At 49.1% G+C, this 24,751-nt stretch overlaps 2 protein-coding genes across 4 annotated transcripts; one reads left to right on the forward strand and one right to left on the reverse strand.

Annotated features, from left to right (window-relative positions):
* The first annotated feature begins 13 nt into the window (after positions 1–13).
* Positions 14–5,741, forward strand: SRRD (SRR1 domain containing). Of its 3 annotated transcripts, none has more exons than XM_090257256.1 (7): positions 14–209; positions 1,843–1,883; positions 2,325–2,584; positions 2,683–2,781; positions 4,440–4,624; positions 5,061–5,106; positions 5,279–5,741. In XM_090257256.1, exons 1-7 carry the CDS (start codon positions 49–51, stop codon positions 5,498–5,500), a joined length of 1,014 nt encoding a protein of 337 aa, XP_090113382.1. In that variant the 5' UTR covers positions 14–48; the 3' UTR covers positions 5,501–5,741. The 3 variants fall into 3 exon arrangements, with proteins under 3 accessions (XP_090113382.1, XP_090113383.1, XP_090113384.1); XM_090257257.1 differs by having other exon boundaries at positions 4,443–4,624; XM_090257258.1 differs by having other exon boundaries at positions 4,470–4,624.
* TFIP11 (tuftelin interacting protein 11) lies at positions 5,317–20,879 on the reverse strand. The gene is made up of 13 exons (XM_090257260.1): positions 20,784–20,879; positions 19,073–19,290; positions 16,852–17,005; positions 16,365–16,521; positions 14,710–14,837; positions 13,033–13,185; positions 10,626–11,153; positions 10,402–10,508; positions 9,528–9,696; positions 8,834–9,077; positions 8,202–8,344; positions 7,592–7,757; positions 5,317–6,177 (listed from the first exon to the last, which is right to left on the reverse strand). Exons 2-13 carry the CDS (start codon positions 19,279–19,281, stop codon positions 5,822–5,824), a joined length of 2,514 nt encoding a protein of 837 aa, XP_090113386.1. The 5' UTR covers positions 19,282–19,290; positions 20,784–20,879; the 3' UTR covers positions 5,317–5,821.
* Positions 20,880–24,751: the final 3,872 nt, after the last annotated feature.

Consider the following 24,751-nt stretch of genomic DNA (forward strand, 5'->3'; position numbering starts at 1 on the left):
GCGATGACGTAGACCCGAGAGCGCCGCGCTCCCAGGACGTCGGAGGCGATGGCGGCCGCGGCGCTAGAGCCCTGGCAGGTTGTTCCTCCACGGAGAAGGCGCTCTGCGGCTCGCCGGCCGCGGCCCAGAGGAGCGGTAGTGGCCCGGAACCCGGAGGCGGAGCCCGAGGCGGACGGTGGAGTCGTGCTTCGTCGCATCCGGGAGGCCGAGTGAGTGCCGGGTGTGCCCTGAGTCCGAATCTTCACGCCTGTGGGCATTTCTCCGAGCCTCAGCCTCGCCATCTGCAAAGTGGGAGTACTCGCAAACCCTCAGGGGTTATTGTGAGGATTTCACGGAGGCAAAGAACGCATTACACACCGGATTGTAGTACGCGTTCAATAAAGGTTCTCATCCCTCTTATTGCAATTACAGCTGCGCCACCTTGGGCAAGTTATGTCATCCGTGTGCCTCAGTTCTCTTATCTGAGGGGTGGGCATGAAAAGAGCACCTGTAGGCTTGTTCTGAGCACTCAGTGCATCGGTGAAGGTAAACCATCTCCAACAGTGCCTCCACACTGCGCGTCATGAGCGCAGGACCGGTGTTTGCGCCGAGTGTTACGCCAGTGTAACTGGTATTGCTGACCCCTGGAAAGCAACAGGAACACGCGACTGGCATTTTCGGGATTATCATCATTAGTTAATTGAACTGCTATATTCCTGGCACTGGCTTGAGCATGCTCCTCCATACCTTATCAGTTTGAACAACTCAGCCATGCTCTAGGTTCCTGCTGGCTTCGAGTTTTAGAGACAGATAACGTATGGAATCAGATTTCAAATCCATGTCTGTTGACACTCCAAAACCTGTGCTTCAAAGTGCCCCGTTGTTCTAGTTTATCCCATTCCCTATCACTCTATGCCTCGCCCTCTTAGATGGCACTTAGAATAGTGCTTAATACAGACGAAACACTCAATAAGCCTTACCTACTTTTGTTATTTTGTATTATTGCCTTTTTTGTTTGTGGTCCTTCAGGGGCTCAGTAAGTAACTGCTTTCATTAGCACCTTTTCAGATAACAGCCGGAGGGTCTTCACAATGGAAAGAAATTTAATATGCGCCCCTCCCCAAGAATTAGGGTCAAGAGGTGGTGGTGACTCAGAGGTTACCATAAATAGAAAGAAGTGGGCTGACCAGCTATTGAGGTGGAGAAAAAAAAAGCAGCAGTGACTGTTTCTAGAATCTGAAGATGCTAATGAGAAAGAGGTGGCCTAAGGGTTTGGAGAACTTAAGGCACTCTGCATATATCTTGATGTTATTCCTGAACTTCTTCAGTATCTCCCAGGAGCTCCCTACCTACTTCCACCTGCACCCCCAAGTATAACACATTCCCCACTGCCTTGATAGAGGGGAGCCCAGCACGTCACATGTTGTTCTCCGGTGCATACACTCACCAGTTTACGAAGTACTCCCTGTACATTCGAGATCTCCTTTCCTCTCTGTGAGGAACATGAGGGCAGATGTTTTTTTCAATTCTGCCTATTCTCTGAGCCCCCTGAACAATGGCTCATGGCTTGTCAGTCCAAATCCAGCTCTGTTGTGGACCAAGGTTACAGAACAGACCCAGACCTGTCCCCGGGATGGGGTCCTCCTCCAGGAAGGCCTCTCTGGTGTCCTCTCTGAGCCCCAACAGTATATGCTCTGGCTCTGCACATGTTCACCACATCCTCCTGTCACTCAAGATGGCCTCTGCATTGAGGACACTCCATCATGTTTCCCACATCCAGATTATGGTCAGGCAGAGGGTCACTGTTAGGGCATCTCTGAGAAGGATGGGATAGTATCATGCCTCTTTTTTATTTTTCAACAGGGTGGATCTGCTTATTTCTGATTTCTGGAGTTCAGCACTGGGTGAGTACCACCTCATCAAGACAGGGTGGTAGGGGTGGGAGGAGGGCCTAAATATGAAAGCTCTGCTCCTCTATTTGTTATAATAAAAAAGTCAGAATTTCAGGGCATTTACCAGGGACCTCCTATTAAACTAGAATGAGTTTATATTAGAGTTTTAGTTGGAAACCGAACCCGTAAATGAACGCTATTTCTTCTTGAAACCCTCTCTGAGGTCATAGGCCGCTGTGGGTCCAGGGGCCTGGGCAGCCTGTCCATGTTTGGTGGACATGGCTGCATGTCCCAGGCATGTTTGGGAGTGGAGTCGGTAGCCCGTCTCTAAGGGGTTGAAGCTGTTACTGCCCCATTCCCTTTCTCCCTGGATCTGGGCCTTCTCATGTGGATGATTTGCTTCACGGGGTCAGAGCGTGCCCTCTGACTCTGTTTGGGGGCCTGCTCTTTCAGAAACCATCAACAAATGTCTTACAAAACATCTGGAACAACTGTATGCCCCTGTGGGGACTCTTTCGGAAGCTATTGGAAATCTGCACCTCGACTCATCACCAGATGAGTCAGACGTGGCCCCTGGCTCCATCCCAGGTGAGACCCTGGCCACGGGGACCTGTCGTTGGAAGTGTGTGTGTTATGGCATTGGGAACTTTGCCACGTGCACCATAGCTAGGAACCAGCTGACGTTTTTGCTTCTCTTCCTGGAAAAGTGCCAGGTACATTTTTGGACTCTTCTTTTTCACCCTTCTTTTGGTCTTGCATGTGGTGTGCACACAGGCATTGCGTTGAAATAACTCCTCCTCCCCACCTGCAGATTCCCAGAAGTCACTGCTGGGTGTATGACCCTGTGTTTAGCCAACTCGAAATTGCAGTTCTTAACACCCTTGGGGTGACTGTCCTCAGTGAGAACGAGGTGAGTGGTTTAGGGAAGGGACCCCCTGACCCCAGGCTCTGTCCTGTGGATGCGAGTTTTCTTTGAAACAGCAGCTCTTCCTTTCCACTGCCTGCTGCTTTCCTGGTGCCTGTAATGTGTGACCAGTCAGTTACCCACATTTTGGACTGTTGTGCCTGTCAGAAAAAAGAAAGTTACACAGATGGCACGAACTAGAACATGTTAGGTTTATAAAAATTTTTTTATGAAGAGTCTGTGTCCAGAAATTACTGTTCATTTTACATAGTAAAAGGGCATACAGCCTCGGTGCACCAAATGATGGCTTTCTGGTTGAAATTTACCCGTTCCCAAGGGAGGCAATAAAAAAGGACAGAACATCTCCCCTCTTTGGAGCTGGAGCTCAGTCACACCCACAGCACGTGGCTGTGAACTGTGGATGAAGCCCCTGTCCACCCTGCATCCCCTAAAATAGCTGGAATTTGACCTTTCTTGAGACCTGGAAAAAAAAATTCCACAAGCAGAGGACTGACGCCAGTATAGGCCAATGCCTTTGAATTTAGCTTTGTATTGTCTTGGTGACTATGAAATAATCATTTGATTCCTCTCTGTTCTGAGAAAGTGCCATCTCATTGCTTATTATGAACATGAAAATTAGGCCCAGCTGAAACAAGCCAATTGTTGGCGGATGTTGGCAAGCTCCTAAAACACTGCCATTTAATTCTGACCCTCTTTTCTGAGTGCCTGCTCTGTGCTAGACAAGGAGCTCTGGGGAGCCCGATAAATGGGAGCCAGCCTGTAAACAAGCAAACAGTCAATCAGACAGGGAGGCAGAGCCACGTACTGGGAACTGAGACTTCTGGGAAGGAACCCCGTTCTGTTTGGGGGGACAGAGGAAGGTTTCCTGGGTCTGAGCTGGGGCCTGAAGGTTGACCACGAGTTGCTCGAGGGACAGGACCAGGGCTTGCAGGCAGCCAGTGCAGAGCTGGCTGTCCAGGAACCACTGCCCGTGGGTTATTAACAGAAGGGCCGCTGCAGGAACGGAGAGAGGGGAGGCCCGGAAGCAGCAGGGGCCGGCCAGCAAACAGAGGGCCCTGTGTTCCTTGCCGAGGAGTTTGGCTGCGGAGCAATAGTTCTTAAGAGGGGGCATTTGAAAAGGGCTCAGTTGTGATAGGGATCTGAAGAAAGTGACACTGGAAACAGAGGTTCCCAAGACACAGCACATGGGGACAGTAACCATTGCCGCCCCTCCTGCCCCTGCTATCCCAGCCCAAGAGGCCCTTTCGTTGATCCAGAGCTTTGTTTGTGGGACACATGTGCTGAGTAAACATGAGTTCTTTCCAGTGTCATGATCTCTGGACTTTCTGTCCCATATCATTTTGTAGATTTCATACGCATTACTAATGTAACTATTGCACAGTGGAATGTAGGTTTCTTTTACCCATTTCATACTTTAATTTGCTTTCCTCTCAGCTCACTTTTTTCCTGAGCTGTGTTGACATAATTGACATGTAACTTTATGTAAGTTTAAGGGATACAATGTGATACATGTATGCTGCAAAATGATTACCACAGTAAGGTTAACACATCCATCACTTTACATACTTACGTGTGTGTGTGTGCGTGTGGTGAGAATCTTCGGCTTATTATCAGTCGTCCTTCCCTCTCCCTCCCCTCGAAAGAAGGTCACACATCTGCACGTTCACCCCCAGGAAGGAAAGCGGAGCATCCGTGGGGAGCCCACCATCTTTTACATGCTCCACTGCGGGGCAGCGCTGTACAACAATCTCCTGTGGAGTAACTGGGCAATAGACGCGCTTTCCAGGATGGTCATCATTGGGAACAGTTTCAGAGGCCTGGAAGAAAGGTGAGCCTAACGACGCAGACTCTGTCTGGGTCCTCGGAGGGGTCCGTGAGCAGTACGCGTTTCCACGACAAGTCCTTGGAAATGCCTCTGCTCAGGGAACTGGAGAGAGGGCTAGAGAAATGTCTACCCCGAGTCAAGCTCTGAAGCAAGTTAAGGGGTGTTTTGCCCATAATTCCTCCCTCCCTTATGATGGATGGGCAGGATTTCCACATGTCCTCCTGTTTCACGATGCCCAGGTGTCTGCTGTCCTTTCTCCCTTGATGAAATGGCTGCAGGTACCAGGACAGTCCTATTTCTATTGAACACCTGATCTACACCCCCAATTTTTGCACCTCTTACTATATTTAAATCACGTTGCCTTTCTGTTTGTCTTACGTTGGATAAAACTGCTCTCATACCTCCTAATCATGTTTTTTGTTTTTTTTTTTATTTCTAGATTGTTGACAAGGATTTTGCAGAAAAACTACACCTACATTGCGAAGGTACCTACCTGAATGAAGGGGCTGGGATGGAACAGGGTGGGGAATCCTATTTCTGCCACTGGGAACAGTTCTGCCCTTACATGTTAGGCAGAAGCTCACAGGAGCTAACTGAAGGCGGAGTGGGGTTTACTGTGACAATCAAGTTTATACTTCTTTTACTTTTTATGTTCAGGTTTTAAAAGGAGTGGAGGAACATGAGTTTCCTCAGACTTCACAATACACAGACATATTTAATGACACCTCTGTCCACTGGTTCCCTGTACAAAAGCTAAAGCAGCTCTCCTTGGACACTTGGGCATTTCGGGAAGAACCAGATTATCAGGACTGTGAGGAACTTGAAATAATCAGGAACAAGACAGAAGATCCATCAGCTACTGACCCGCACTTGCTGTAACGTACTCAGTGTCAGCTGAGGCCGCAGCAGCAGCCACCAGAAACTACATGGGAGGGTGCCATGGTGGGACAGCAGAGAACGCCTTTGTAGTGGTCCAGTTTTGGAAGGAACAGAAAACCAAGAGAGCCGAGGATGATACACTGCGGAAGAACTTGGTAAAACAGCATTGTCATGTTCTATGTCCTTCCTTGGTGGCCTGGCTGGTAGACAGCATTACTGAATAGAGAAGTTACTCTTTCAATGATGGCTTCAAATACGGTTTATTCATAAACGTGTCCCCCTCAGGTGCAAGTGTAAGGCCTGCTCCGGGCCTGTCACAGTCTACTTGGCCATGTCGATCAGGCTCTGCAGCGAGGTGGGCACCCACGTCTTCTCCCCCTGGACGAACACCACCCCGCGGTCAATGTAGATGACAATGCGGCCAAAGGTGTAGAGCTGCTTCCCTTCATGTCGCTTCCCGATAACAGGCATGAAGACAATGTTGTGCTCCTCGGCCTTGGTCTCAATGAGGTCCTTAAAGTTCATGGGCACGGAGCTGGCGGCCACGCCGATGCCCCTCTGGGCCATGTTCTCGGCCTCCCGTCGCTCCTGCATGGCCTCATACTGGAAGTCCTTCCTCCGCTCCGTGTGAGTGAGGTAGGCGATGTTCTCCCGCGCTCCGGGCTGCATGTAGGCGCCTGGGGGAGACAGAGGGCCCAGGGCTGAGGAGAGGTGTCCCAACATGCACAGAATCTAGGCTGCAATTGGGCGAAGTCTGCAGATGCTGCAGGTGCCATCTCTAACACCTACCTGCTACCCACTGAAGGGTAGCTGTGCCTCAGATACAAAGCACTAAAACAGACGCTCAAGCACCTACAGACCGGGCTGAAATCACGTAAAAATGGGTCTGGAGATTTCTGGCTAACACCTAGTGGCCAGAGAGGTTCTGTTCCCACCTTGCTTGGTTGTTTTCACTCCACACTACCAGAAAGGCAGTCTGTAGAACCTTGAAAACATATGGCCTGTTCTAGTTGTATTTTCAACATACCCATCCAGGCTTCTGGGCCTGGAAGAGTTTAAAACGTATGTAGGGAGCCACAACCTAGATGCTGAAGGCTAGATAGTACAGAAGCACAAGTGCCCAGTACTGGCTGAGGGGTATAGATGGGGAGCAGTGCTAGGAGCCTGGGGCCGGGGAGGCTGAAGGAAGTGTCTACAGGGCACGAAAGTAGAGATGGCCCACATAAATCCCTTGAAGGACCTGGCTAAATAGCAAAAAAGTATTTACTTTATTCAGCATAATATTTAATTAATATATGAATTCTAACTTTGCTTTCATGTAATAGGCTTAGTAGAAAGAAGTAAAGGCTCAGGAAATAGAAATTCCATCACAGCTGCCACTCCTAAGCTGTGTGACCCTGAACAAGCTCCGGCCTTACTGATCTCATCTGTGAAGCGAGGTCAGAGCAGATGCCTTGAGAGGCGAGCGCGCTAACACAGCCCTGGCTGCGGAGGCTCCCGGAGCTCCTGAGCTAGGCGGTGACTCACCTGCAACTGAGCAGCGTGGGAAACGGATTAAACCCACAGTCAGCTGCCCACTTCTGACACAGCAAAGGCCCCTGTTGAGCACTACATACAAACAGCAACTCAGCCTCTCTAGGGACTAGAAGGTAGGTATTGTGACTGTTTTACAGGTAAAGAAAATGATCTAAGAGAGGTTAAGCAACTACAAAGTTAGACTGTGACCTGGCTCCTCTGTGAGCTGTTACACTGGAGTAGCACCCCCAACGCTAGCTGAGCAGACACACGACAGAACCCTAAGAAGCCACACAGAGCGGTGGTTACGACGGTGGGCGCTGCAGATAGACCCACGGAGTGAGAAGCCTGCTTAGACCTGTCTCCATTCAGGGCAAGGCGCCCCCTCAGCCACAGGAGAGCTGCAGTGGGTGCTGGCCAACTACGGACCTCGGCCTGGTGGCTGACAGTGTCTGTGGGAGCAGAGGGTAGGTTACGCTTTACTCGGCCCACAGGTACCTGAAAACTCTGATTCTGTGTCACCTCCATGTTCAGAAACACAGGCGCAAGGCCAGGACATCCCACACCCCCACTCACCAACGTTGGAGGACACCGCCCTGTTCATGATATCAAGCGCCTCATTGAATTTGTCCTTGATGGAGGGGTGCGCCAGCACTTGGTCTGAGAACATGGACTTCCAGCCCAGGTACCACTTGGTAATCTCCTCATAATTTGGGCTGTTACTGAGCCAGGAGCACAGCACCTGCCAGAAAGGAACAAATAAGAAACGTGCATCCCCAGTGGCAACAAATGGGATCAAAAGATCTAAAGAGGACATTTGTTTTGTTTTAATCGTCGTCTTACAAGGTGGTGATGTTTATGGGGCTGAACAGTCAGGCACTTAGGAGTGTGGGATTTGGGGCCAGCTTGACAGCTAAGTGCCTTGCACTTAAACTCCGAGTCTCAGGTCTGCACAACAGGGGCATCACAGTCCCTGTCCCAAAATAATGCAAATAAAGAGCTCAGAACTGGCACATTGCAAATGGTCAATAAATGGCAGTCAGTTATTATTGCTCAACTCGTCCCCATCCCACCAAATAATTCCATTTCTGTTATGTAGTTATCGTGCTGTCATCTGACAGTTACCCAAGAATTAAGTGGACCCCCCCTGCCTCCATCCCACTCCAACGAAACAAACGAAGTATACCTGGAGCCACTTGGGGAAGAAGTGCTTCTCCAGCAGCCCCACCAGGCTGGACACAGAGATCATCCCTTCCCAGTCGATGACCCAGTAGAAAGCATCCATGTGCTGCTGGTGGGGGTTGATGACCAACTCTCCAAGGCACATCCCTGGAAGAGAAACCAGCCTCTCAGGCAAAGCCACAGAATCACGAAGAGCAAAATCTTCACCAGCCCTGGCTGGCCTTTGGTCTGCTATTCACAGTCAGCTCTAAGCTCTTAGCGTGGCAATTCTTAAAGATCGGTTTCCTCTAACCCAGAAATAACTCATATTTAGTATCAAATACCATGAAAATTTCAGAACACCAGGGACTGTTCTGTTATCAGAAGCCCAAACCAGACCAATCAGGAGCCAGGAGGCACACTGAGTCTGACATGGTCACCACAGCCTTTTAGTCACTGCCTAAGGACCCTGGCTTCATTTATGTTCAGCCTCAGTGCACAAAAAAGGCACCTCTTTTACGGTGAGAATGTCACGTGTTTAGTTTTGTCAAATGGCTCAAAGGCCTTGTTTTAAGAAGCACAATCAATCATTATGCTGCCAGAGAAACCAAGGCACCAAAGCTGGGGACTCTGGATGCATTTTCCCTATTTCCTTACCCAGCTTGGGCACTATGTTCTTGACCATGAATGCCTCCCAAGAGCCAGGGGTGAAGACATCTTTCCAGGGCTGGAGGATGAGCTTGGCAGAGGAGTCGCTAGGGTGCCACTTCTGCAGGGCGCTGGACAGCTTGCTACGGATGGGCGAGTACAGCGGCTCTAGGCGCGCCTGCATGAGGGGAAGCCACGGGTGGATCCAAGAGTGGATGGGGACAGTGTCCGTCAGCGGGTTCCAGTTTTCCACCTGCAGGGAAGCAGGAGAGAAGCAGTTCATGCAGCCTGTGGGGCAGTCACGTGATGGCCTGTGTAGTTCATGGCGAGGAGGCCATGTGCTCTCGTGGCTGAGGTTGGGTCCTGTGCACGTGCGTGTGGGACACAGTCTCTATTTTATGGGGGGCACATTAGGTGCAGAGGCGGCCAAGGTGCCTCAAGAGACCCTGACCAAAAAATAAATACACCCGTTCAAGTGTATGACATCTCAGAAATGGCAGTTTTAATTTTAAGAAACCACGAAAATGAACTCCCTATTAAGGGGGCTTTAGGGAGGAAAATGCTGATCAAAAGGCCAGAACTAACACAGGACAAGAGCAGCGCTGACACATCCTGCAACTGCAGGCGTTTTAGTGGCACTGAGAGCGCAACGCTCCCCGGGCCCCCACGGTGACCAAGGAGCTCTTCCCAGGCTCGGCCCTACCTCCTTCTGCAGCTTGGGGAAGACGAGCTGGTCCAGTATGTTATCCAAGATCCACACAGGGATAATGTGCACCCAGCTGTCCAAGAAGTCCACCATTGGCTCACAGTTCCTTGGCTGCCACTGGGTGACAATATTTCGAACAAAAGGCATCCAGACCTCCCATATCATCCTACGGGAGAAAGACAGAGGGCAGGCTGGCTAACTGCACCGACTGCATTCACAGTGTGCAAAGGGCACCAGCACCCACTTCTCTAGAATAAGAAAGGAAAGGGCAACAGCATGGGAACCCAGTCCCCACACTGGCCAGACCTGCACCTGCCTCTTCCTTGCTTTGCTGGTCGCCCACTCAACCTTGGGGCCTTATTCTAGGCAGTACCTGCCTGCCTGGCAGGGTGGCTGCAGGGTCCCACATGTTCATGGCCCTCTCAAGGTATTGTGTGCTTTTCCACCCTGAGCTCTGCACAGCTGACACCTCTCATCCTTTGGGTTACAAATTAAATGTCCCCCTCAGAGACTAGAGACCTCTGCCTCAAACCTCCCCTCAAAGAAGTGTATGCCTTCGTTATTCGCTACCACTGTGCCCGGCCTGTACCCCAGGTCTCTCTCCACTCCTTATTACCACCTGCCTTTTCCAGTTACTGTAGACAGAGGCTGTCAGCTTTACTGCCAGGGTAAGCCAAGCCTAGCACACACGTGATCCTCCACAGATACTCAGCAAGTGTAGGATGAATTAATGACGACTGAAGTTCCCAGCAGTGCCTGCACGTGGCAGAGGGCTAATCAAGGCTGGTGTCCCCACCCCCAGCGGGTAGCAATCCTTCCCAGTCCCCCGGCAGATGGCGGCAGGTGTGCTTCACACCCCCGCATGGAGTACCTGTGAAAGGCGTCTGCTGAGAGGTCCTGCCCACCGTGGGACAGGAGCTGGTCATTCTCCAGGAGGCTTTTCCACTTGGAGACGATCGCGGTGCCGTAGGTACAGTCCTGAGGAGAAACAGAGCAGCTGAGAGGGAGAGTCGGCAGCCCTTGCCCTCCGGATGCGCTCCCGCAGCAGAGGCGCGCTCCAGACCAGGGGCAGAGGCCGACTTCCCAGCGACTCACTTTGAGCGGGTCCCACTCCTTGAAGTACTCCTTCATGAGCGGGTAGACGATGGCCACGGCGAGGTCCATGCGGTCAGACATGCGGTACTCCTCGTAGTACTTGTCCTGCAGGGTTTCAAAGATGCGGGCACACTCGTCCAGGGTGAGGGGGTGGCTGCAGTTGGGCTGCATGCGCCGCTCGCACTCCTCCACCATCTCCAGGACTTTGCTGAGGTTGGAGATGACCCGCTCCTCGTGCTCCAGGACCTCCGACATCTTCTCCAGCTCGTGGGAGAGGTTGACCACCATGTCCCGCTCATACTGCAGTTGCCGGTCGCTCTGGATGATCTCCTGCTCCGTGAGGTCGATGAGCAGCTGCAGGTTGTGCTCCAGCTCCGGCAGCGCAAAGCCCGGGGCCTTGGCCTCCTTGCCGGGCTGTGGCAGCTGCTGCGACTGCAGTGGCAGCCCGTCCTCGGGGATGTTGTGCTTGTTGCTGATCTGGCTGTAGCTGTAGTAGACCTTCTGCTCCCGGCCGGTCATGTCTATGACCTTGGAGAATGGCAGAGGGGACTGGTTAACGCTCAGCACTGCTGCGCTATGAACCACACACCCGAGGCCGGGAAGGCACGAGGCGGGTGGCAGAGGGTAACATCACACCACTCAGCCAGCAGAGCTGGAGGAGGGCACTGGGGTCTGCACTGCACTGGGTAAGGGGGGGCTCAGGGTCCCGCTGGACAAAGCAGATGGAGGAGACTTTTTAGGAAAATTGATGACATTTGAATACAGACTGTTTAGCTGAGATGAAAATCTATTTTCATTGAAAAGTAGAGGCTATTCTGATCAAAGCAAGTAATAAAAGTATATACAATCACAGAAACATTTTGGTAAAAACATGTTTAGGCAAAGATCTGGAAAGATGTACATGAAAGTCTTAAAATTATAGGAAGGAAAGTAATATTTTTGCCTCTGTATTTCCTAATTGTTTAAAATGCACTACACACTGCTCTATAATTTTAATAGTTTAATTTAAAAACAAAATAGCCCTGGCTGGTGTGGCTCACTGGATTGAACATCAGCCTGTGAAACAAGGGGTCGCCAGGTCAGTTCCTGATCAGGGTACATGCCTGGGTTGTGGGCCACGTCCTTGGTTGGGGGCGTGCATGACACAGCTGATGGATGTTTCTCTCCCATAAAAACATAAAAAAATAAAACATACAAAAACCCAGTTATTGTCCAAAGGCAACCTAGGAAATGAGCTACTTCCAACATTTCAAGAAAACTGAGGAAAATTGGAACATGGACTACAGTGAAACAGAATTACTTCTCAGCACTGTAGAGCGTGATCCAAGAACCATCTGCATTAGACACACCCAAAGGAAAGCAAACACTCAAGATTTGCTGTTGACTCAGAACCTCTGGCTGGGCCTGGACATCTGCATCACTTACCGGGCCCCCGGTAATCAGATGCACAACACCCTGAACTGAGTCCCACCACACACACTGTGGACCCCACACCAGACCGCCACATGCAACTGTCACTGTCGTTCTTTGGCTACTTGGGAGAGTAAAAGAAAACCTAACACTATGCACATAATGGTGTGAAAATGTGATCTTTTTTTTTTAAAGATTTTATTTATTTATTTTTAGAGAGAGGGGGAAAAAGTGGGAGAAAAACACTGATCGGTTGCCTCTCTCATAAATGCTATGACTGGGGACCTGGCCCACAAATCAGGCATGTACCCCAACTGGGAACTGAACCTGTGACCGTTTGCTTTGCAGTACGACTCCCAACCAACTGAGCCACCCTGGTCAGGGCTGTAATCTATTCCTAAAAAATAAAATACTCAATGCTGGTATGCCCTGAGGACTGTCCTGCACTCCTCATCAGAGTGAGTTACACCCTTTCTAGTACTTAACAGCCTTAAAGACTGTCCACTTCCCTGATTGTTCCGTGACTGTTCCTCTAAGAATCTAGCCTTAAAAAATGAAACAAAGAAAAGACTTTATGTACAAACCAGCGTGTCAAAAACCCAAACGAGAAAAAGCCGAAGGGCTAGCAATAAAGGGGACCCTGCTCCAGAGCAGCCGCTCCCTGGGTCCATGCACTCGTGAAAGATGATGGCCACACTGCATTTTCTACAACTCACCGGCTGTAAGCCGCGGAAAGGAGGGCACACTGACCTACCACTCTGGGGCAGTGAGGAGCGCCGGGAACACGTAGGAACTAGGTAACTTCCAGAAGGTGTGAGTACAGTGAATGGGGACATGCTGCTATCAAGTGAGAAAAGCAGGACTGTGGGGGGGGAAGAAGCCTGGACAGAAGCCCCAAGGACCTTAGGAAATGTCTGGTGATGGACTCGGGGCTGTGGGATTGCATTTTTGTTTTCCAGCGCCCCATCCTAGGCCAGGTGTCCAAGGGCCCACATACCTTGACCTGGGAAAGCTCTTTCTGTGGAGCAGTGAGCTTCTTGCTAATCCTGCCCTTGGCCTTCAACTCTTCCACTGTCCTGTAAGAGTATTTGGGCTTCTTCTTGCTTCCACTGGGGTCTTTCCTCCACTGGCTCAGCTCCTTCTGAAACTCCTGAACAGGAAGGATAGTCCGTCACACAAGAAAGCCCATTTTTCACAGTAGGTGGGGCCACTGAGACCATTAACAGACATTCAACCACGGCTGTCTTAGGCTTTCACAAGGCTCTGTGCTAAGGACTGTGCCTGTGTGACACTAAAACCATCTAATGACACTCCTTGACACCCACTCCCCCTCTTACAAATGATGAGGCTCAGAAGGCAGGCATACCAGACTGGAAAGAGAAACAAAAAGACAAAGGCAGCATTTACTGAGCAACTGGTACGTCAGGCGCTCTGCCAGTTTTAAATTTACTTCAGGTAAAACTTAGAAATACAGCATAAAAAATTGTTTTAGGTACATAAAACCCTGGTTCTAACTGAACATGAACATATGTAAGCAGGCCCCTGAGTTTCAAGGCAAACATTATCTTTTACAAGCAGGGTTTGCAGACCTTTTTTGTAGGAAGAGCTAAAGTAAAGGAGGAAACTGTTAGTCTGAGGGTGGCAGAGTTCAGCCCACAGAAGTGGGCTCTGTGTTTGTCACTTTTTCTTTCTCACATTGGTTTAACGTTTTTATCTTTCTTTTTCCTAAAAAAAACAAAATCTGGACTTCTACTTTGGGGAAACCAGAAAGTCAGGCAATACTGAGCCCACACTGTACATAGTGATAATTGCTGAGAGTGAATGGAAACCACCCCTTTAGATGGGCTATGCCCGTGCCTGTCTGCCCCCGGCCCACCACGCCTGGCACACCCGCCTCACTAGCTCGCAGGCCTGGCACCTGTTGGCTTCTAAGTCTCAGAGCCTCTTTCGCAGTAGTCAGCCCACGTTATCAAATCCTTGTCCTCAGTAAAAGGAGAGGGTCAGTGACAAGAATGGTAATGACACGTGTCTTTGCAGCATCGTGCCATCCCCCATAACCGCAAAAAGGAAGAGTAACATACCAATCAAAACAGCTGGCCCCCTCTGTCGCTGGAGCAAAGCAACACACAGCTGACAGCAGATGGGGCGAGACCCCAGCATCTAAAATGGCCTTCCAGGCCAGGCAGTGTGGCCCACCCACCTCAAAGCATCCCCTTCCCCTCCCTGCTTGGTGCCATCCTGCCACAAAGTCGCTTTGATGTCTCGTCACTATCAAGCTCAGGGCTGCTCTGTGTCCACTGGCCTCTCAACTCTCCTAGGGCTGGTGCCCTCTCTTCTGCCAGGTATGAACTGGAATGTTTTCTTCCTAAGAGGTCTTCCCTGACCACCGTATTTACTCAAAGTATGTCAGCCTCCCCACCCCTGCCCTGACACACACGCACAATCTTATTTTCTACCCTGGCACTTCCTGCTCTTTCCAACCCCACTGTGGCTGCCTGTTTACGGACAGCCCACCAGGCTGAGGCATTCGTCATGGTACCCCCCCTCCAGCACAGTGACTGGCACACACTGTGCAACCACCACCTCAGGACTGACAACGAATGAACAAACAAGCAAGCAAACAAATAAAAAATGGCTCAGACACCACCCACCCAGCCTCCCGACCTCCGGTTACCTCCTCCGCCTCTTCTTCGGAGTCAACCACAGGGAAGTCTTGCAGGGACTGAGTGGTCCGCTCTGAGCCGTAAGCCCCCACAGCGCCTTTTCCCTTTCTCTGTTTGGCTTCGATTGGGTTAATGATACCTGACAAGTTTCGGCAAAAGAAAAAGAGACATCAGATCACAGTGGCTCTTGTATCTGAGGAAGCCGCTGCGGGAACTCACGCCTCCCGGGACCTCGCGCACACTCACACGGGACCCAGGATGACCCAGGAAGGAGAGCTCCTCCCCGTCCCCAGAATACTGGTCACATTCCGTGATCTGAACCTTCAGGGCACTGGTGCTGCCACAGAACAGTGCGCTGACAGGAGGCTACTATGTCCTATACAGAGACTTCCACATCCACATGGATTCCTTTTTCCGTGGATGAGAGCGAAAAAAGGACAATTCGTTGATGACTGGAAACTCTGGCAGACTAACTTCTATGCTCACCTGGAAGCCTTTCAGATGGAAAGTAAAGTAATTCAGATAATACACTGATTGATTCTGACTGAAGTAGGCGAAGCTGCATTTGAGACTGTATCTATTTTATATTCATACTAACTGTGCTTGTTTTATAACATGCTGAAGCACTGGAAATAAACGTTCTTATAAAAGACTTTATAAATAAGACCACAACATTTCAATAAAGATTTCCCCTCACCCCAAACTTTGCACCACCTCCCTCCCCATTCCAGTTAGTACTGCTGAAATCTGGAATTAGAACACTCCCCTCTCGCTCCCGGCCACCATTTTCACGTTCACGTCACAGACTTTTCCACGAGCTAAGGTTCTCAGCACCTAACCCAGACTTAACGTCCGCAACTGCTGCGGGAGTGGCATGTGAGTTACAGCGGACGGAACAGCACTGATCGCGTGTGTTGGCGACTGCTCCCGGCCGCAGCCCCGGGACAAGGCAAACCGTTCCCTGCAGGGACACGGCAGCTGCTTGGGGTGAGCGGCTCTGGTTCAAGGAGTAAGAAGGTGTGAGAGGAGCTGTGTACTGATGGGGCTGAGGGACAAGGGACAAGAGGAGACGGTGCTCCTCCATGAACACGGAGGTAACTATGGCAGGGTCTGCTCAGCCAAGGGTATAGCTACGTGTCTCTTGCTATTAAAAAAATCTACACGCAGCATTTTATTGATATTCTTGAAGAACAAATGGCTATTTTTGTAAAACGGCAAACTCTTGTGAGCAGGGACTATTAACTCTCATGCTTTCAGGGCCCAGGGAAATTAATGACAGCAAGTCACGTGGACGGGGGGAGACAACGGAGTGGTGGAGGCTGCTTCCAAGAGAAGGCCGCATGCACTGTCCCGGGGCAGCTATGAGTCAGCTGAAGCAACTTCTGCCAGGCTAACCTAGAATTTTAGGTGGGAGTGTCTGATTTTTAAGTACTGGCAATAAAATGAACTTTTTTAGAAACAATGGACAGGTCAAAAAAACGCCTGTCTTCAACTTACGGACTTGCAGCCTGTTTTAGACCCTAAACCACTCCTCCTGCTTATCTCGTGCTAGACCAGGCTGAGGAGCTGAAGTACTGTCAAAGGAGGAAAAGCAGACCACACCCCACGGCGCCCTCCTTCCCTCAGCCTGGCCCCCTCCTGCACGACAACGAGGTGACAGCTCTACCTTGTGCGTTCTTCCCGAGGCCCCTTCCAGGGACATAGCCCATCTTCTGTAGAAGCTTCTGTCCAATCCCTTTCGTGTGTCTTTCCCAGCTGCCAAAATCCATGAACGACTTAGTTCCTCCTGCAAAACCTTTCTGGCTGGGTTTAAAATTGCCACCCTGAAAAGAAACATCAAAGCTCAGCGATGAAAAAGAACAAGAAGAGAAACCTAAGAAAGCAAGCTGGGCCGATGGGGAAAACGGGCTGGCGGCCACAGGGCACTATGCAGCATGTCCCACAGACCAAATGCAGGACCGAGGACGTGTGTGAGGAAAGAAGAGAGACTCCCACACCTCACACCTCGGAGCAACCTGCCACCACAAGGAAAAACCCACAGTGGGACTCCCGCTGAGCACCCCCTCCCCCGCCACACTTGCTAGGGGATGCTCAGGCAGCAATGACCTTCCAAGGCTATTACTAAGCTCACAGTCCTTCGATGAGGATGTTACCGTTTTTAATTTCTTTGGTCCAAAATCCTTAGGAAATTCATCCTGCTTAACAGGTTTCTCTTCATCATCGGAATCTTCCAGCTCCACCTCCTCTGCCGCCCCTTTCTTGAGGCCGGCACTGATGAAGTTGACAGGCGCAGAGTAGTCACGGGCCCTGCAGGCAAACACAACACCCCATGGGGTTGTCTGAAAAGAACTCTTCTGCAGCCACCCCTTGTAGAAACTGCTGACCATAGAATTCCTTCCAGTGGACCTCATGGGATCCATTTTAAAACAGCAACACATTTACTTATATCGAAAGGGCCCCAGATCTGGCTTTCTGTTACCACACTTAACCTTCCTATCTGATGGGTTCAAGTCAGCGCTATTGCTAAAGAGCTACCACTGTCAGTGTAGAGTTGATTAAATATCCAAAATGTGATGTGATAATCCAACTTTTCTTTTAAATTTATTTTTAAAGATTTTATTTATATAATTTTAGAGAGGGGACAGGCGACAGAGACAGAGAGAAACATTGATCCATTGCCTCTCACACACCCCTAACTGGGGACCTGGCCCACAACCCAGGCACGTGCTGACAGGGAATCAAACCAGTGACCTTGCAGTTCACAGGCTGGCGCTCAATACACTGAGCCACACCAGCCGGGGCCCTTTTACATTTTTTTAAAAGCGTTTGTTTCAGACATTATTTCAAAACAAAATCAAAGAAAAATTCTGATAAAAGTCATAAATAAATAAACATTAAAAGATGCTATGAGTGGAAAATATATTATCAATTATATCAAACTAAGAGAAAGTATGTCCATTAAGTTTATTTGTAAATGAAAACTAAACTGAAATACCTACGACATTAACTCCTGAGACAGTATTAATTTTAACTGACTGCCTCAAGAAGAGCATTGAACCACAGTTCTCTTCTGTATAAACATTTTGTATTGTATATTTAAAAGAACAGAGAAAAGGTTCTAATGAAAAGTCCTGGGAATACTGCAAAATAAAGTGATGCTTTATAAAATCACTACCCCAGGGATTAAGCATCCCCATGAGAGCAATAAAACTGAGAGAATTCTTTCCTAAAAGATGCAAGATAACGGTTAACAGCCTGAGCTTGAGAATCACACAGGCCCAGATAATGCCAGCCTAGCCGGGTGGCTTTGGCTGCAGTCCTTTCATCTGTACCACGGGATGGTGTCAGTGGTACCTTCCTCGGAAGGTAAATGGGACCAGGCAGGTGAAGAACCCGGACAAGTGCGCAGCCAATAGAAGCTGGCTGCTGTTATCTTAGCAGTTCTTGGCCTCTGACCTATTTATCACCCACCTCAGGCTTCCTTGCCCGAAGAGAAGAGGTTGAACTATCCTTTCTTCTCTCAGGCACAATCTCAATGGGCTGGAGCCTGCAGGCCACATATGGGGACAAGGAGACAAACCCAAACCTGCTACACACTCTGGCTGAGTCAAGTGTGGCCCACACATGACCTCACACAGAGGAGACTTTCAGCCTCCATCCTCACCCCCCATCACTATCCTCGCCAGGGCCTGTGCCCGCTCAGGAGGGATGCTGCCTCAGCCTCCTCACAGCTGCCTGTCTGCCCTGGCTCCACGCCGACCTCGTACGTCTACAAAAAGGTCTTCTCCAAATGTAACCCTGCCCCCTTTCACCCCTCTCTAACAGGGCCACGGCCTCTTCTCAAACTACGCCCTGCTCCCTCTCTCCACTGCAGCCTGCAAAATCATATCCTTGCGGACACCCTGCTGCCTCCCATCGAGGGCCTGGGCCTCTCCTACCGCCCTCGTTACCTTCTATTTCCCCATCAGCTCAAGGGTTGCTTCTCTAAAGAAATCGCCCCTGCCCTCTCAAACAGGTCAAAAATCCTAAAATGTGCTCTCCCTCAGGTCCTAAATCATAGTTACAAACTTCATGGGAGCTGTTAAGATTAACGCCTGTCTCCATCCACTCAGGTCTGGGCCCTTGGCAAGGACTGGGTCTCTAGCACAAGGCCCTACATCATTGCTCAATAAACACCAGCCGGTGACTAAATCAGTGCATGGACGTCACTCCAGCCTATGGAGAAAACTGAGCCCCCCTAGCTGACATCCTAGCCAAGGGGCTTGGGAAGACTAGGAAAGAAGTACCTTTAGTGGGGTAGCTCCTCAAATCCCTCTCCATCTACTCCCATCCCTTCCCTACCGCAGAGGGAAGCAGCCCCACGCTAGCCAGTACCGTTTGCCTCCAAAGCTGGGCCTCTCTTCATCCGAGTCTCGCTCTGCCCACACTCCGTAGGTGGCCTCTTCCTTGGTCTGCCAATGCCGCTGCCGGTTGGGGTTGAATTCATTCTGCAGATCCCAGTCAGTGATCTCAAAGTTCTCCCTCTCATCCTCATCATCATCCATGTGGCCTTCCCCGTCCCGGTACAAGTGGGACAGTGACATGGCCAGTCACTAAAGGAACAGACAAAAAAGGCACATTCTGCGGTAACTTCTGAGAGCATGAAGAGACTTCCCTGCGAGTTCCTGTTCCTTACTACCTTCAGACCTTCCTCCAAACTCAGAGTCCATTAAAATCATTGTTACGATTCAGAAAAGCAAACATTAAAAACATATTTTAAGAAAAATCAGTACTAAAACAGGTGGGAAAAAAATAGACTAGTCCCAACAGTCTATGTGACTCTTAGGCACGTACTTCCTCATCCTTGTCAGTGTCATAAAACATCTCTCGCACAAACCACACAAAAATAACTTATTCCGTAAATGATTGTCTCAGAAATTGTGTAGACATCATCTCGGACTCCACAGTTTTGCTATTTTTTCTATTGATGAGAGTTATATCTGGACCCTTGGCAGTCCCAGGAAGTGATTTCTTCAGAATGTGCTTCCTGAAACACATTACTTGCTGAGACCCTAAGACTCAGCTTTCCTCCCAAAACATGAACCATCCTCTTTTTATGAGCTGGAAGGTAGTTGGGATCAAGAACACTACCTTCACGGTCAAAGAGCTCAAATGGAATAGAAAATTCAGCTGTCTCCTTCTTAAATGCATTAACTAACATACCAGCCTTAGAGAATGTCTGTAAGGCAGAGTCAACAAGATGGTACTTAAAAAACACTTAACTCAGAATAAGTGTTCAAGGAACCAGAGCTGTTACTCTAGTCCCTGATTATCTTCATAATCATTACTATTATTAGATTAGGAAGTGAACCTAGCAAAGTGACTGTGAAATCGGGTGCTAAAATCACAACCCGAGTTCAAATCCCCACTCTCCCAGGCCCTCGGTGTGTATTAAATGCACACTAAGTTCCTGGCGTGGTGGACTACACAGCAACACATTGACTAGATGACAGCTACTGTGATTCTTGTCTACTCGTGCGGCAAGCAGCCTTCAGAGACCAGTTTATGACTTCCACAGACAGTGTCAAAGCGCTCGGCTCTGCTAGTTCTCCATGCTTATTCTACTCACTGGTGCACTGGTTGGGTGCCTTTGGATCCAACCCGCCAGGAGTGCAAAAGAGAAAAATGTTCTGCGGGAGTCCCAGAAACATGGGACACAACGCTACTGGGCAGAGGGCATGGTAACAGTTACAGAGACGTCACGAGTTAAATGTCCTCGGCTAGTGCTAAGTACCTGCTGGACGCTTCAGCTCGACAATCTAACGTAAGGATCAAGATACTTCTACGAGATTGGCACTATCGGTGTTCCCTTGCTCCAGGTGGGCTTCATGCTAAGGCTCCGACGCCTCTCTTCCCTACAGTCCAGGCTTCGCGGTGCAGGTTCGGTTCCCAGCTCGACCCAGGCCCCGACTCCCCGGTAACCCCGAGCGGGCCCGCCCCTCTCCCGGCCTCGGTAGAGCTGTCTGCAAAGCCCACACGAGCGAGGCCGAGACCTGCCGCCCGGAGCGCTCACACCCTCCCTCCTGCACTTCCCAGCCCAGCTCACCTCGTCCAGGTTCAACGTCCCAAACACAATGTCCCACTCCTCTAGAGAAGCTCGCCGCTATGGACGTCGGAACCCGGATGTGTCGGGATCGGCGCGCCGGAAATGACGTTTTCAACAGCGGAAATGGCGCGCTGGTTGCCATAGCAACGGGTGCCTCGTGCGGCTTTGGCTTAGAGCAGCAGGATTGAGATGGGGGGAAAGGAGACTCGCAGATTTTTCAGGGCCCCAAATAGCTGGGTGGTGCCATCCCCGCCAAGTCGGCCTCCCTGCCGCGCCCGCTTCGTGGCGACGCCCAGCCTGTAATGAATGGTGTGGACTTTCCTGAGCCTCCTTGGCGGACTCCTTTACCAGCCTGCAATTCTAAATCTGTAAAACGAGGATATAGGACTAGTTCATAGGATAATTGTGAGGAATTATGTGAAACATCAAGGGGGCCGGGACACGACATTCATATGGGAATAATGAAGGTCAACACCGTATCCTGTATCTTTGGGGTCTCAGTATAAGCATCGTGTGGGCACAGAGCCTTATATAGGAGTTCGAGGGAATGGGAATGAATGGGCAAACTCTAGAGGTCTCAAGTATTCCCTCCACGAAATCTTTCCATTCTCTTTCTTTCCAACAGGTTCAGAGAATTCAGTGGACAAAGTCATTCCTCCAGGGAATCCGTCACCAACTGTGGACTCTAGGAACACGGGCCCTGGAGTTCTAGTCTCAGCTTGCAATTTACCGGCTGTGGGCATGTCATTATATTTATTTATGCCTCGATTTTCTCTGCAAAATGGTTGAAAATCCAATGAGATAAAATATTTAAGCACTTGAAACTGTACCCAATACACAGTAGGTGCTTAGGAAGAGTTAGCTGTTAATGTTTGCATATGTTCTCTCTTGATCTCCTCCCAATGACAGAGCAAAGGTGGGAGGTGGAAAAAAAGTCTTAACGGGCCGATAGGCCACCAAGGAGCAGAGTGAGGGAAACAAGGAGATAAGGCATTTTGAGTATGGGCCTGAAAATGTATACACCTGTTTATAGCCCAAAGCCAAATATAAAAGCACAGCTTGGCTCTCTGAAACTGTGCCTATAGCTTTACACTAGACCTTATGGAGGCGCAATGACTTTGATCATGAGGAACTAATGGATTTGCTTCACTAAATGGATCCCACCAGGTGACTTCTGGAAAAGAGAGCTTTGTGAACTATTGTGAAGTCATTAAGAATGCAGGCTCCAATCAGGTGATATGAGTGTGCAGCCTCAAGAATGGGACAAATCACAACCACGCACCACTTGATAGGATGCCCTGAGATCACAGCATCACTCTTGTGACATTCCTGCTGAAAATGCATACCCTGACCCAAATCGCGAGAACACGTCAGACAGGCCCAACTAAAGGGACATTCTACAAAACTAGCCTGGAATCTTCGAAAGTGCCAAGGTTGTGAAAGCCAAAGATCCTGTAACTTCCATACGGAAGGAGACTAAAGAGAAATGGCGATTAACTGCAATCATAACTGAACGGGATCATTTTGCTATAAAGGAAGTTATTGGGACAACGGGCAAAATTCAGCTGGAGTCTGAGGTTTCCATGGTAGTGATGTGTCCATGTTAATTCCCTGATTTTGATGGTTCTTTGCAGTTACAGTGGAGAATGTCTTTGTTTATCGGAAATACTAAAGTATTTGGGGGTGACAGGGCATAAGTAGGCAACTTTTAGGTTCCAATGATTCAGAGAAAAAACTTATGCATTTAGAATTTGTTTTTAAATGGAGGTTCCGGAGTAAAACTTCAAGGATCCCAATCTCATTTTCCTGTTTCCTAGGTTTAGAACCTAAAGCATGTTACTTCACCTCTCTGTACCTCAGTTTTCTCACCTGTAAAATGGGTATAATGACAGTACTGCTCTAAAAGGGTTAGTTTCAAGATTAAAAAAAGGGGTAACGCTAATTAAAGCATGTAAATCTCCTGAAATAGTAAGTGCTTTGTACATGGTGTGGCTATTTCAAAGACCCATCTCACCTTTGCATGGAAAGCCTCTCAGCTTTGAAGGTCAGTAGCTTTTTGGGATTTCTGGGTTCAAATATACAGACTCAGGAAAACCAAGAAGAGAGGCAGTCAGAGGTTTTGATTCAGGATCTCATATCCACCCTGGTCTCTAGTTACTGCCCAGAAAAAAAAACCCTTGCTTTGGGACTCAAGGACATCCAGGCCCGTGTTCAGATTCCCAATGAGGTACTCAGACACGAGCCATCCTAGAAGGGGTTGCTAAGCAACTAGGCTCCTCTACAGGAGCCCGGCAGGGCCTTTGGACACTCATTAGTCCATCCCTCCCTTTTCACAGATGAGACGATGGAGGAGGCCATGTCACAAAGAACGTGCCCATGGCTACACAGCGAGTTTAAGGACAGAGCGAGTTCTAGAAACCAGGAGTTCAGACTTTGAGGCCAGTACTTTCTCCGCTATTCTGTGCATGAGGCCCCTGCACCATTTGTCTTCCTATTTGAGTTAATGCTTCTAGAGTGATTCCTGTCTGTTCAGGGTCACAAAGACAAAAGCTCTGCATATGTCATCTCCCCCATTCCTCAATCTTCCGAAGCAGTTTCCATTCCCCCCGCCCCAAGTCCACACACCTAATCACCCCTTTAGACAGCCTGCGCCATGCTGCCCTGTTCCCATGTTGCCTTCAAAAGATTTTGGGGCAAGAAATCCTTGCTCAGTTATAACTTGAAATAGATTGATACCATAGAAACAATTCACAAGTGGCATTTCAAAGCTGATATATTTAAAGTCTAGCACAAGTACCTTTTCTAGGACACTGACATTATACCGTTGCACATGGCTTGTTCTTATTTTGAATCTCATCACAAAAATATATATCATGTCCTGAATTGAAAATCCAGATCAGCTGCATTAGCAAATTTGCCTTCCCTGTAAATGTTCTTACAGATGGTTTTCTACCCTTTCAAGAACTTGTGAACACTCTGTCCTTATATAGAAAGCTGGGACATGATGTTCTGCAGGCTTGAGACATTTCCTGTAAAGCAAGCGTCCTCAAAAGTACACAGGTGAGACAAGGAACTAGGCCTTCATTCATTCATTCATTCATCCTGAATCACTCGTTAACAAATACTTAAAGCTCCTATGTATCATCTATTGCAATGTTAACAATTACCCTCAAGCAGAAGGGCTGGAAACAACAGTAAACATCTCAATTTCTTTGGGTTGGAATTCAAGAGTGTCTCAGTTGGCTTGTTCTGATTCAGGGTCTCTGTTGGGGTTGCAGTCAAGACATCACCTGGGACTGCAGTTGGTAAGTTTGACTGGAGCTGGAAGATCCACTTCTAAGGTGATTCACTCACGTGGCTGGCAGGCTGGTGCTGGTTGTGGGCAGGCCTGAGCTCCTTGCCATGCGAACCTCTACACAGGGTGCTAGTGTCCTCGTAACATAGTGACAGAGGCCTCCCTGACAGTGAGTTGAATTGAGATTACAAGGCTGAAGCCACAAGGTTCTTTTTTTAATGATCTCACCTTGGAAGTCACACTGTCATTTCCCTATTATCCAACTGGTTGTATGATCAGCCCTATTTAGGGTTGCTGGATTTGGCAAATAAAAATACATGATGCCCAATTCAGTTTGAATTTCAGATAAACGAATAAAATTTTAGTGTGTATCCCATGAAATATTGTAATACTTAAAACGTCATTATTTTATCTGAAATTCAAGTTTACCTATCTGTCTTGTATTAATTAACCTGGAACTCTATCCTTACTCAGTGTGCAAAGAGACATCATACAATAAAAAAAGGGCATGAATACCAGGAGGCAAGGACCCCTGGGGGCACCTTGGAAGCTGGGTACATGGTGAGCAATGAAAAGTGATGGTTCCCATACTCATGCAGTTTACAGTCCAGTAAGACCAACTTGAATCAAATCACCAGGCAAATAAATGCAAAACCCTGACTATGGTAAAGTG

Source organism: Furipterus horrens, unplaced genomic scaffold (genome assembly GCF_987537825.1).
Source record: "Furipterus horrens unplaced genomic scaffold, mFurHor1.1.pri manual_scaffold_11, whole genome shotgun sequence".
NCBI lineage: Eukaryota > Metazoa > Chordata > Mammalia > Chiroptera > Furipteridae > Furipterus > Furipterus horrens.